Here is a 13,425-nt window from a genome sequence, read left to right as displayed (position 1 = left end):
TCTTGTTCCTGTAAATTTCAGAGATTATCCTCAAAATTTCCGGAGTTTTTTTGGTGAGAATTTGCTCTTTGTTTCTTCCCTTTAGAAAAGCATTTAGTTTCCACAAACCCTGACGTGTTGAAAGTCTTTGACCTGGCTCGGTGCAGATACATCGTCCAGGATCTCATGGAGACGGACCTCTACAAGCTCCTGAAGACCCAACACCTGAGCAACGACCACATCTGCTACTTCCTCTACCAGATCCTACGAGGGCTCAAGTACATCCACTCTGCCAACGTGCTGCACCGCGACCTGAAGCCCTCCAACCTCCTCCTCAACACCACCTGCGATCTCAAGGTTGGTCTCTGACGTTTTAAGCACCAGACAAACCGGAAAAGACGACCTGACTTCTTCCTTCTCTCTGACGTGACTTGCCGGTAATTGGCCAGTAAGCGGTTTACGAGCTTCTCCTGGCTTCCTAAAGCCGTTTCCATAAACCCTCGCTGACCTGCGTGTGTTTTACCTGTCGCTGTGTCGATGCACACCTGGATTACATCAAAAACTTTGTCATGCATGTTTCAGAAGCTCCTTAATGAGCCACACATTTAACTCAATGTATTTAAACTTGGCATGATGCAATTAAGCAATAATTTAAGTAATAGTCAACTAATTTAGTTATCTATTGATCCTTAACTACTCGACAATGATGGCTAACTGCTGAAAGAACACACTAACCCAGTAATTGAGTTGCAACTATATAACAAATAAATACAATTAGCATTTAAGATAAAGAAAAAAAATACTTTTACCAGAAAGTATTTATTCATCAAGTGTCACTTTTAGTTTCTCCTGGTTCAAATTTGATAAATAAAAGCTCCATCTAGATATAAGATGGAGTAAAGCTGAACTAAAAATAATAAAATCCAGTGAACTGAACTAAAGATGCGAAACTTGAAAATATCCAAATGTAGTTTTGTTTTCTTTAAACGAAGGTTCAGTTTCTGCTGCTTTTCATGCGTCCTGTTGTCTTCCTGTCAGATCTGTGACTTCGGTCTGGCTCGCGTGGCGGATCCCGACCACGACCACACCGGCTTCCTAACAGAGTATGTCGCCACGCGTTGGTACAGAGCTCCAGAGATCATGCTCAACTCCAAGGTGAGCCGCTGCATTTCTTCCTCCTCGCAAAACACCGCGAAGTTCACTCGCCCTCCGGTCAGGAAGCAAGCAGGCTATGCTTATTTCAGCTGGGATTTTTCATAGTAATAATTATAGTGTGGCTGTTGTTTCGTCACCCTGATGTGTTCAGTTTGTTTCGTAACGCTGCTGTAGAGAAATGGAGAAGTAAACTTCAGTTTCATCAAATCCAAATGCACAAAGTTACTTTTGAGCAACAGAGTGAAGATTCAGAGAAATTCAGATTTTTTTAATTTAAAACCCTTTAAAAAAAGTTGAATTTTATTCCATATTTTTTTAATAAGTGTTTATGCGACTGCTTGAGTTTTAGGTTTGGAAAGTCCTCGAAAGTCTGTGATATTCAAACTAAATTGTTTTGTATTGAAATGTAATCAAATGTTTGATCTGGAAAACATTATTTACAGTAGAAACCAGATATTTTTATATTCCTGATAAAAAGACACTTTTTCACTAAACTTTTCTTGTTTTAGTCAGAATCACTAAAATATTCTAACTTTTGGTGAATATTTCATGGAAAACTTGACATTTTGGGATTTTTGTTTGACTTCCTAAGTATTTAATTTAAGCAGGAGCATTTACCAGGAATTTGCTTGGATTGTTTCAATGTAATTAATATATATTAGCCCTAACTCATTGATTTGTTTAACTGAGTTAAATATTGGCCTATATTTCATATCATAAGCAAAGTTATTGAAATTGTGGGACTTTTTTCAGTATTTTATTCTCTGAGCAGTCAGGTATATGACATTTTGTTTTATTTTATTTACCTTTGTTGTTGAATGTAGAATACTAAATATTACATTACTGCATTATTTAGTTCTTTCTTTTTTTAACTCCAAACTTTGGTTCTGGAAGAAAATGTGTAACTTACATTAAGAATGTAAGAAATATTGTTGCTGTTTTTGACTTTTGAATTATTATTGTTTTATTTCACTTTGCTGTTAGGACTCTGTACATTGACGTAGCATAAATGCAATTTTTTAACACTGTTTTGGTGGATACAAAGCTGAGTGTTATTACCTACGGATTGTAAGTATTTTGATCTCGACGTGTCGTTTCCAGGGCTACACCAAGTCCATAGACATCTGGTCGGTGGGCTGCATCCTGGCCGAGATGCTGTCAAACAGGCCAATCTTTCCTGGGAAGCACTACTTGGATCAGCTCAACCACATCCTGGGTAAATCTGCTTCCTACGTCCAGCCTCGAAATCTGGATCGCTGGATTAGTTTGTTCTCTTTTGTGATTGTTTAACAGTTTTCAAACCAAAACAAAGACTCATTGTTGGCTTGATTGTGCATCTTTACCTCCAGACTTTCAGTCGACTCAACAAACCTGCAAAGAAATTTTGCTTTAGGCTGAAAACTTTATATTCAGGCTGTTAAAATGAAACTGGTTTTATGTCTTACATGCTGGAAAATATAAAGTTACAATGTGTTAGGATGTCTTTTTATTAGGTTTTACTAGCTTTTTAGTATGCACATTTAATGGACACTTTTATTTGTATTACTATTATTGGAGACTAGTAATGATATGTTGCTCAATATGTACCTTTCAAAAGAATCAATCAATCAATTACTGAAATATATGCCAACTAATCTAGTAATCGAATAATCTCTAAGAGTACGAACTCTAAAACTACATTAGTAATTAAGAAAATTATATATAAAAATATACAAATGTTATATTTTAGATGAAAACATCTTTGTCTGTAAATATTTTCTATCCAGAACTTGTGGCATAGTTGAGCTTCACTGCACAAATCCAAAATCTCACCAAGTATTTTTCTAGTACAAATATTTTATTTTTGTCTCGTTTCAAGCGTACAAGAAATATGAGCTTGTTTAAGTGAATAATTTCTTACTGTTCATGATGAAGGAAATGTCTTGTTACAGGTGAAATAATCTGCAAATGGAACATGGACTTTTTGTATCAATATTAAAGAATTATTGACTATATTTTGCTGAAACGTTACTTGTAACTTATGTAATGTATTTTAGAGCTAAGCTGTTCTGTGATTTATAAACTGACAGTATTTTAAAGATCAACACATGGATGAGTTTCTCTAGATCTTTAATCCAGGAAATGTTCCTCAGGCGACAGAAGGCTGATTTTGTAACTGTCTTTATGTGGCTGTGAAGGTTCAGGTCCATCACCTGATCATTTGTTTCTAGCTGGAAAAGAAGTGATGGTGTTCTCGATTTGTTGCAAATGAAGAATGTTTCAGCTGAATTAATCCAATAGTTTAATCTTTCCGAAAAGCTGCAACATTCAGGGTTTCGCTCCGACTGCCCTCATCCAGTCAGACTCCGAGTCTCTGTGTTAGACCAAATACTGCTTCAGCCACCTGCCTTTCTCCTCTTGGAAAGCTGAAAAGTTTGAGTCGTCCATCTTTAAAACGAACGTTTGCTTTCAGGGATCCTGGGATCCCCCACCCAGGAAGACCTCAACTGCATCATCAACCTCAAGGCCAGGAACTACCTGCTGTCGCTGCCGGTGCGCTGCAAAGTGCCATGGACCCGCCTGTTCCCCAACGCCGACTATAAAGGTCAGAGGGCGCTCCGCTTTATCCACAACTGTTTAACAAATTAATCAGAAATGTTGACAGATAAACCAGGCACTGGAAAACTAGAGCTGCACCAATCCGACATTAATATCTTTACCCGCCCAGATATTAAAAATGTCTGGTTTTGGTGGTATAAGGGCAGATCTATTCAGTCTAATTCTGTGCTTTATTATTTTCTGAACCTTTTGAAAGAAGATTTGTTGCTCATCTGATCACAATGAGCAACATTGCCGAACGTTTATCGTTCTGAAATCGGTTCTTTGGAGACCATTTTCCAGTAATATGATGGTTTTGACATCATAATGCAAAAACACATGAACTTTAAATTCTAATGAACATTTAGAACTGGAAGACATTTATAAACAAAACAATAAATAAAATTAATTACGAAGTCTCTGTAAACAAAACTGTCCTTCATAGTAAGTTTTGAGATGTAAATGACAGACTGAAGACTTTTATCATCCACTTTTTGATGGAAAGTGAAAAATTTATAATAAATCGTGGTAATATAAACTTATAATGCAAATAATTGATCTGTTGCTTATTTCTAATGATTGTCATCCTATTGTTTTTGTCAGTTTATTATTTTAAATTACATTTGTGTTTATATCCCTGAATAATTTAAAGTTGTTTTACGTGTTTGACCTAGCTTGTGAAGCTTTTGATATGTACTGGTGCAGAGTCATTAAATAAATTTGGAATTCACTACATTTATGTCTGTTTCAAAAACAGAAACATTTTAAGTTAATTATCTTTTTTCTGAGGTATCTTTATGGAAAACTTCTGATTTTGATGTTAAAAAATTGAAATGTCTTTTTTTTTAGCAAAACCTCTACAAAAGTTGCATCCTCTCCAGTTCAGTGCTTCAGATTATTTTTCTGTGACGATTTTTTTCTCTGAAGCTCTTCCTGCCAGATGTAGAAAGTAACTCATCAGCAGGGAAATCCAGGTTTCTTATCAGCTTCCTGCAAACAAAATCTGTGTTTATCTGCTAAGGGACAGAAACTTTGAGGATGTGATGGCGCCCTCTAGTGTTCGCCGTGTTAAATGCTGATTTGTGCTGCAGCTCTGGACCTCCTGGACAAAATGCTGACGTTTAACCCTCACAAGAGGATCGAGGTGGAGGAGGCCCTGGCCCACTCTTACCTGGAGCAATACTACGACCCGTCGGACGAGGTGAGGCGCCCTCGCCCCGCCGCTTTCGTTTCTATGGTTACCGCCCGCGGGTTTTAACGCTGCCCCCTCTGCTGTCCTGCAAAGCCCGTCGCCGAGGCTCCGTTCAAGTTCGACACGGAGCTGGACGACCTGCCCAAAGAGATACTGAGGGAGCTCATCTACGAAGAAACGGCTCGGTTCCAGCCCGACTCCAGTTCCTAACGGCTCTCAGGTACCGCAGACCCGGTTCGTTATCCGCAAGGATCTCTGGAGGAAGGCTGTTCAGTTTGAGACTCAAAATAAAGGCCAGTTGGCTAAAATGGCAACACACTGAGAGTTGCAGTTAATCAAAGCTGTGCAAAAACTGCATACATTATCCATTTAAAATAAAACCCTCTTTTACTTAAAAATAATAATAATAAAACCCTTTTATTTAATAAAATAAAACACTTTTACTTCAAAAATAATAATAAAAAACCCTTCTTTTACTTCAAAAAATAATAATAATAAAACCCTTTTACTTAAAAAAAATAATAAAACCCTTTTATTTAATAAAATAAATCCCTTTTACTTCAAAAAATAATAATAATAAAACCCTTTTACTTAAAAAAAATAATAAAACCCTTTTATTTAATAAAATAAATCCCTTTTACTTCAAAAAATAATAATAATAAAACCCTTTTATTTAATAAAAATCCTTTTACTTAAAAAAAATTATAAAACCCTTCTTTTACTTAAAAATTAATAAAAATAAAACCCTTTTATTTAAGAAAATTAAATAAACCCCTTATTTTATTTTAAAAATATTAAAAGTTTTATTATTAAAATAAAATAAAACCCTTCTTTGTAAATAAGTTCTGATCAGAACACAAGTTGAGCTTCACCTGGTTTAAATTCTGTTGAAAAGTTGATATATTGACAGATATTCAAAACATCACATATGTGGATCATTTACTACTAATCAAAAGTATTGATTAAGTATTTAGGTTTTTAGCCTCGATTCAGAGGAACTCGATGTTTCAGCAGTTTCTGAGTTTTCTGGAAGTTTGTGTCAGATTTGTGGGGCATGGAAATTTTCTGAAGATTCTGTTCAATTTGAAAATAGGGCTGATAAATCAATTATTGAGATAATCGTCCAATAATTTAGTAATTGATTAATTAACTGGAGTAAACACACTCAGAATAAAGGCCAATTTGCTGAAACAGCAACAGACTCAGAGCAGAAATCGAGCCAAAACAAGCCACCTGATTCACATCTCGTCTCTAAATAAAAACTCTTGTCATGTTGTTTTATTTGTAAAGCCTTCAAGAACAATTTGAGAATCAAAAGGCATAATTCTGCTTACAATTTATCTAAAATTAAAAATGCTTTAGAATACTGCCATTGAATTGTCTTTTTTAAATTATTTTGTTAGAGAATGTTTGATTATTTATTACAAAAGCTGATCTACAACTAAAAACAATAAATAATATATTTCTGCTTCCCTTAACATCAGTGCAGTGTAGCTCTGATCTGCTGAGTATTTTTTCAGTTAACTAATCAATAATTGGATGGCAAAAGATGAGAAATGGGTGAAGCTAAAACGTCTTGATGTTTAGGATAAAACATGTTTAAAATTTTGTTTTTTTTATCTAAATGCAAAATGAACATGTATGTTTTTGTACAAATTTGGCTCAGAGTTTCCTGTTCTTTCAGTAAATATACTTTTTGATTATTTCAGTAATCGATTAATTTGATTAGTCGTTTCAGCTCTAATCAAGACTTTCCTCCAGATCTCCATCTCTGTTTCTTATGTTTTTGTTTTTCACAGCGAAGCATCAAAAAATGTTTAGAAAAGTTTTTGCTTCGTCCTGCAGGAGATTCTGCGGACAGGCTTCTGCGTCGCCACTGCTCCTCCCCGCCTCCACTCTGTTGCTGTGATTTTTTTGTTTGGGGTTTTGGTTTGCTGTTTTTTTTTTTTTTGTATAACTCTCCTCTTCACACCGCCTGGATTCCTTCAGTTTCTCTTCTCAGTTTTCTTTTTCTTTCGTCAAGTCCACTTTGCTCAGGAACGGCGTCAGGAATCAATCATTCTCCGTCTCTCTCTCTCTCTCTCGCTCGGCGGAGAGGCGAGGTAAGGGGACTGGAGGGGTGGGAGTCACATCACAGCTCATAGTTTGGGGGTGAATTTTCTTTTTTGAAGCCAAGATAAACAACTTTTTTTGTGTGTTTGTGTGTCTCAAAAGGCATTTGAGTTAAAACCTTTTTTAATGATACTTTTTGTTTTGGTGCAGCTGCTTTGCACAAAAAAAAAAAAAATCATCCATCATTAAAACAAAATGAGTTTCCATACCTTTTATCACACTGTTGCAACAGGATGCAGTGATTTTTGTCTTTTCTTTCTCTCTCGTTTAGAAAAATTCGACTAACTCGCCTGATTTATGCAATTATGACAGAATGAGCCAGACTTTAACTGGCCACAAGCCATCACTTGGTGTTGATGAGGATGTATATTTTATCAAACCTTGTATTTTAATCTCAAACATACTCACACAGAAGGCACCGCATATAACTAAATATAAATATATATATGAAGCCTGAAGAGTCTTAAGATGTTTTATTGTTTAGGGTGAAGTGAATTTAATGAGTTTCTAAAGGAAAAAAAGTCCCTTTTTTTTATTTCTTATTGGCATTAAAACGTGTAGATATGTATGGTCTATTGAAAGTTTCTGCCTTAGCCACGAGGAAATAAAGGAAAAGTTGATTTCACACAAGTTTGTATGATATTTTCATATTTTCCAGGAGGCGGGACACGTAGAATCCTCCACCTTTCCCCTCCTCTGTTTTCCTATTATTATGATTATTATTATTCTTTTGTTGTCCTCTTCGGTGTTTGTGGATCTCTCTCGCCTTGTTAGAAGAAAACTGTGCCCTTTTGCATGACTGTTATAAAAAGCTCCGTATACAAAGACAGCGACGTTAAAAGTGCCACACAAGCCGGCCCGGTTCGCCGCCGCCGCCTCATCACTTCGTGGTAAAAATTGTTTCCAAACACTCGGTGCTTTCCGCCCCGTTTTTATTTCCACTTAACCCGCCCTCCGTCCGACGAGCAGACTTTAATCTCTGCATGCTCAGTAACGATAAATCTGTGTTTAAAATGTTAGAAAAATATTTAAAGCACAGCATGACTACATATTACTCCTACGTCACGTTTAAATCGCACATTTTAGTTCTACAAACAGTTGGACCAGCACACAACTGCATATTAGGAAAAACACATGCATAACTGCAGCGGAAGTCAAGAATATCTTCACCGTTTGTGTTTGATCAGATTGAAGACTGTTAAATTAAATACTTTTATTTCACATATTATATTTTGTTGGGGGAAAAAGGGGTTACTATTGCACCTCTTCAATTTATCTAGAACTTTCAGGGCATCTATGGAAATATTTAAAAAACCAGCTGAGATTTTAGTCATTAAAGTTCCTCCATACTGCACAGATGGATTTAAAACTTAGATTATGCAGCAAAATGTAAGATATTGGATAAAATCTTAGAAGAGGAAGAAAAATATGGATGATTTGCTGCTTAAACTCAGCAGCTTTTTGGGAGATTTTCCTCTTCATTATCAACACAAGTTGTATTTGACTTTAGAAAAAACAAAAAAGCGAAGCTGCTGTATTTTTGTTTAAAGTTGGGAGGAGTTACATTTTCCGCGTAAATAAACACGGGATTCTTCACACAGCTTACAATCAAGTATATTTACTTTATTTTTGTGGATGACTCATCTTTACAAAGGGGACATTACAGTGCCGCTCAGACACACTCAAGCCATAGCTGGTCAGCCGCTCCTCTGGCCACAGCCGGTTGTGATGTCATCACGCCTACATCACAGTAGCCATGTTGGAAATTAAACCGCTGCAGATCGACCGCGAAGGGTGGCTGGACTAAAGGAAATTATGGAAACCTGTTTATGCTACTATAACAACATAATTGGTCAAAATTTGGATATGATTGCTACAGTGGCACAAATGGGCTTCCGTAATGCCATATTAGAAAAATCTCCACTTTTTTACTTTTTTATCTGTTTAAAACTTGGATAAAAATGGCTGATGGGTTTAATAAAACAAAAATGCATCACGGATAAAAAAAAAAAGTGATTTGGATGAATTGTTACAGTGGCACAGATGGGCTTCTGTAATAGCATATTATGAAAAACATAATTTCTTTGCATCATCAGTTTAAAACTGATGTGAAAATGCCTGATTGAGTTTGTTAAAACAAAAAATGCAGCACGGATAAAAAAATCTCTAGCAATATGTATTATAATTGGCCACAATTTGGATTTAATAATGGCACAAATGGATTTCCGTAATATACCATGTTAGAGCTCGATTTCTAGAAATCATTCAGTTTAAAGCTTATATAAAAATGATTGATTGGGTTTAATGAAACAAAAATGCAGCACAGATCACAAACATGGCAAGCTGCATCGCATTTAGTCAGTTTTGATTTAGTATCGGCACAAATGGACTTCCGTAATATACCATCTTAGGAAAAACTCAAATCTCTTTATGTCATTAAGTTTTAAAACTTGAATAAAAATGCCTGGTTGGGCTGAATAAAACAAAACAAAGATGCATCATAGATCAAAATCTAACCAGATGGATTGTAATTAGCCAAAATTTGGATTTAATTGTTGCACAAATGGCCTTCCGTAATGTACCATGTTAGGAAAAACTCAATCTCTTTACATTATCAGTTTGAAACTTACCGTAGTTATGGTCTGAGATGGTTGCAAAAATTCCTGATTGAGTTTAATAAAAGATCAAATGCAGCACAGATCAAAAACCTAACCTGCAACACATTTATCTTTAAAATAATTTTAACCTTAAAGTTGATGCTATCGATCACCTCTTCACTCCCATCTTAAATATGTCTACATTTCGACTCCAGCAGAGATTTAACCCATCTTTCGACACGAAACGATGACCAAAACGTTGCTTTTTTTTTTGTTTTATTTTTTGCACTTTGCAGATTTAATCCCAGCGCTCGTCACGCTCGCTGCACACACTCGTCCGTCTCCGTTATGATGAAATGCACTTGCTTCTCCGGTGGTTGGGATGGGACTTGTAATCCGAGGTGCCTGCCAGGACTTGACATGCCTGTAGATAGTTTTCTTTCTTTATTTGAGAAGCGGAGCGGGTTGTGGGGATGGGAACTTTTAAAGGGCACTGGAAACCTTTTAGTGGGATTAGTTGTATAAAAAGAGGACAAATTAAAAATGATAAATAAAAAAATAAATAAATTAAAAAAAGCTTCAGCTGAGTTCTTTGTGCAACCTTGTCTGTTTGTGCCTTTTTTGATAGTCTCGATATCCAAGATTTTGATGTGCAGCTTTTGTTTAGTCGGGAATCCGTTGTAATCGCAGTATATGCTCTTAAAGATGAACACAATCAGCTCTGCGGGTGGGGGGTGAGAACGGGATGTGGGCGACCTAATCCTTCATTTCTGTACATTTTAAGAGATTTGTTGCAACAGCTGTGTGATCTGTGACTGTAATAAAAGACAAAAAGCAAACATTTCAATATATTTTTTGCGTTACCCTTTATTTTTCTTTTTAATTTTTTTTTTTTTGATGTTTTTGTGCAGATATTTTTATTGTAAAATTAATGTTTCTATCAGACACTAATCTTGTTTGAGTTGTCTCCAGTGGAACTTCTTCACTCTGTATGTTTTGATCAGTATAAATCTTTAATTGTGTAGTTTTAAAAAAAGAAAAACTAAATAAAGAAAAAAAGATCCATCGGTTGTATTTTAAAGGTTTGTTTGAGCTGCCATTAAATCGGTTGGAGTTGCTCGGTGGGTTTTATTTCGCTGTCGTGTGAAGGATTTGACTTGAACGAAGCGTTTGCTATTATTACAGACTGACTGCTACTTTGGGGGGAAATGTTTTTGGGGGGTGGGGATGTCTTTTGCAACTCTGCCATGACATTTCAATAGACGTTCATTAAAAATACTATACCTTCAGTGGTGTGTCCAAGTCTTCATTGGAAGCCGTTTTGCTCTGTGTGAAGGCGCGACCCGCATGCGCAGAGAAACTTTGACGTCACAGCAGCGCGCAGTTTACGGAAGTAATCATGGATGCCGCCGACTAGGGGTCGATTTTATAAAACGACGAAGAAAATAAAATGTTTTTCGGCCGCCATAGTAAGAAGGAAGCTTAAAAAAAGCAACTATTAGCTTGTTTTGGACCACTGACTGTAAATAAGTGTTTATTTACGTCACAATGCGACATTGTTGCATAATTATGACGTCAGCAGGAATGCGACATGGTCGCCGCTATTAGCTTTGCTTCCTTTTTATTAGCTTCCTTCACCTGCTAGTTTCCTGTTATGATTTTTATGACGACGCTGTTGGCTCTAAAATCGATCCGGCCCTTACTTCTGAAAACAATGCGCTACTTTGTGACGTCAACATTGTTCTGCGCATGCGGCTCACGTTGGAGACAAACTTCACACAGAAGTTTAATTTGATTAGCATAATTGCTTGAACTTTATCAACGTTTCCTGTTTTGCGATTAATCAAGCAATGATGCTATAATGTTATAATGTCCTCGGCATTTCCACTGTAAACTCAGCTCTGCACCAGTCCAGATGCTCGGTGTTGCTCCCAGTCAGCCCTGACTAATTGGGAACAGTTGTTTACTTTGACTAGACGGATTCCTAGGACATCATGGCTTAAAAAATGATCTCAGCTCCTAGAAAGGACTTAAACGACATATTTAAGAAATAAAATGCAAGATGTTTCACCCTGAAACATTTTAAGCGGACGTGGAAGGAAGTCAGAAGTTGCTGCATCATCTGGTCTGGCAGTGAAAATGGAGAAATTCAAGAATTTAGAAGAATGCAACATCAAGGAAGACGCTGCTAAGAGAAAAATGACTGAAGGTAAAAGTTTAACTGACGTTCAAAAGTTATACAATTAAAGCATAACTTTAAGGTTCAACATGACTTCATCCAAAAAAAAATTTATTGGTAAAAGGAACAACAAACAATCCAAAGTTTTTACTAAAATTCAAACCTGTCTTGTTGTTCAAAAAGACAAAAGTTGAAATAAAAAATTGAACAGATGAAAAATTTAGGATATGATTTGCCTTTATTGAAAAAAAGTCTGGCAAACAATACATTTTCTCCGGCTTTTAATCTTAAATTATTTAAATATGACCGCTTTCTGAAAATGAACCATAATAACCTCGTGCAGGAGCCTGAATTTGCTTTGAATGCAATGGATTATGTAGGATTATGTAATCTACAGAGTGATATTAACCTGATGAACTCTGGGGGTCGCTGTAGTGCAAGTTAAAATCCCTCTGCAGTCTGGTTCTGCACCGCCAGAGCTATTACATAAGATTTGATTCATAAACTCAACATTTATGTTTGTGGGTCACGGCGGGAAGACATGTTTTTTCATATCTCAAATTTGCAAGATAAGTTCACAATCGTAGGGAAATGTGACATTTATTACAGTTACTCTGATTTATAACGAGTGAAAATGTTTATATTCAACATTAATCTATAAAATCCGAAAATTTAAGTGTTTTTAATTAAAAGATAAAGAATACGAGAACAATTAAGCTAAATTGCAAGAGAAAGCAAACCAGTCTAATATTTTGATTAGCCACGAGTTTGTTTACTTGCTCTGGTTCCACCACGTGCCTGCAATGCGGCCACGCATGCGCCGTAAACAGTTACATTTACATTTGGCACGCGTCACAGGTGGCGGCGCGCACTGCCAAAACAACAAGCGGACGCGTGCAAATTTACACTCTTCCCAACGCGCTGATTGGCTGTATTTCGCTTTCCCCGCCCTCTTTGGCAGCTGATTGGTCGAGCGGACGGTCTGCTTCGTTCTCATTGGACGCTATTTGTGGCTTCGGCTGTGTAACTAGGCTACTGTGCTGCTGCTGCTGCCTTCACGGAACGCGCGCTGCGTCGGAACTAACAGATTTTAGAACGACAGACGTTGTTTTGGTTGGAAAAGAAGCAGCTAATCGTCATCCCGGGGTTTGTTTGTGAACGTTCTTAATTTAACAAAGACTGCATTATTAATACTTTATTCATGTATTTTTGCTGTGATTATGTCTTTAAAAGACGACAGCAAGTTCAGAAAGAAGTAAGGCACTTAATTAAATATAGCAAATAATTCCTTAATTAATCTTTATTTATCATCTTATAGTTTGAAATGTTGGCAGTTGTTTTGATTTTCCAACACTTATCAAGCACTTTCTGTAGAAATACTTAATAAATTTTAGATCTAGTGTGATCTTTACCATCTCAAGAGGGTTTTAATGTGAGATATCTCCATTTACTTCTCACCACAAATTATTTATGGCATTTGCCTGACTGTGTAAAATCTAATCACAACCATAAGACCTTCTTCATAAGGATGTGGTTCTAATAATTACCATAAAAACTGCAACAAACGTCATTTTCACCACACAGTTAACTTTACTTCTGTACACTAATATAATCAGCTCCATCTCACTGAAATC

The 13,425-nt window shown here is 36.3% G+C and overlaps 2 protein-coding genes across 2 annotated transcripts in view; both read left to right on the top strand.

Moving 5' to 3' along the window:
- mapk1 (mitogen-activated protein kinase 1) overlaps positions 1-10,730 on the top strand; it is a 30,737-nt gene extending 20,007 nt beyond the window's left edge. The window contains exons 3-9 of the mRNA XM_055039285.1: positions 147-336; positions 1,018-1,134; positions 2,236-2,350; positions 3,587-3,718; positions 4,803-4,912; positions 4,997-5,123; positions 6,749-10,730. Of these exons, the coding sequence (XP_054895260.1) occupies positions 147-336; positions 1,018-1,134; positions 2,236-2,350; positions 3,587-3,718; positions 4,803-4,912; positions 4,997-5,113 (781 nt within the window). The 3' untranslated portion in view covers positions 5,114-5,123; positions 6,749-10,730. The remainder of the gene's footprint in view (positions 1-146; positions 337-1,017; positions 1,135-2,235; positions 2,351-3,586; positions 3,719-4,802; positions 4,913-4,996; positions 5,124-6,748) is intronic.
- A 464-nt stretch (positions 10,731-11,194) lies between these two features.
- The window catches only part of ypel1 (yippee-like 1), a 36,889-nt gene continuing 34,658 nt past the window's right edge, over positions 11,195-13,425 (top strand). The window contains exon 1 of the mRNA XM_055039329.1: positions 11,195-11,821. The gene's annotated coding sequence lies outside the window, so the exon portion shown is untranslated. The remainder of the gene's footprint in view (positions 11,822-13,425) is intronic.

This window comes from Poeciliopsis prolifica, unplaced genomic scaffold (genome assembly GCF_027474105.1).
Source record: "Poeciliopsis prolifica strain line A6 unplaced genomic scaffold, Auburn_PproV2 SCAFFOLD014, whole genome shotgun sequence".
In the NCBI taxonomy this organism is placed as follows: domain Eukaryota; kingdom Metazoa; phylum Chordata; class Actinopteri; order Cyprinodontiformes; family Poeciliidae; genus Poeciliopsis; species Poeciliopsis prolifica.
This window is presented reverse-complemented; position numbering and strand designations above follow the sequence as displayed.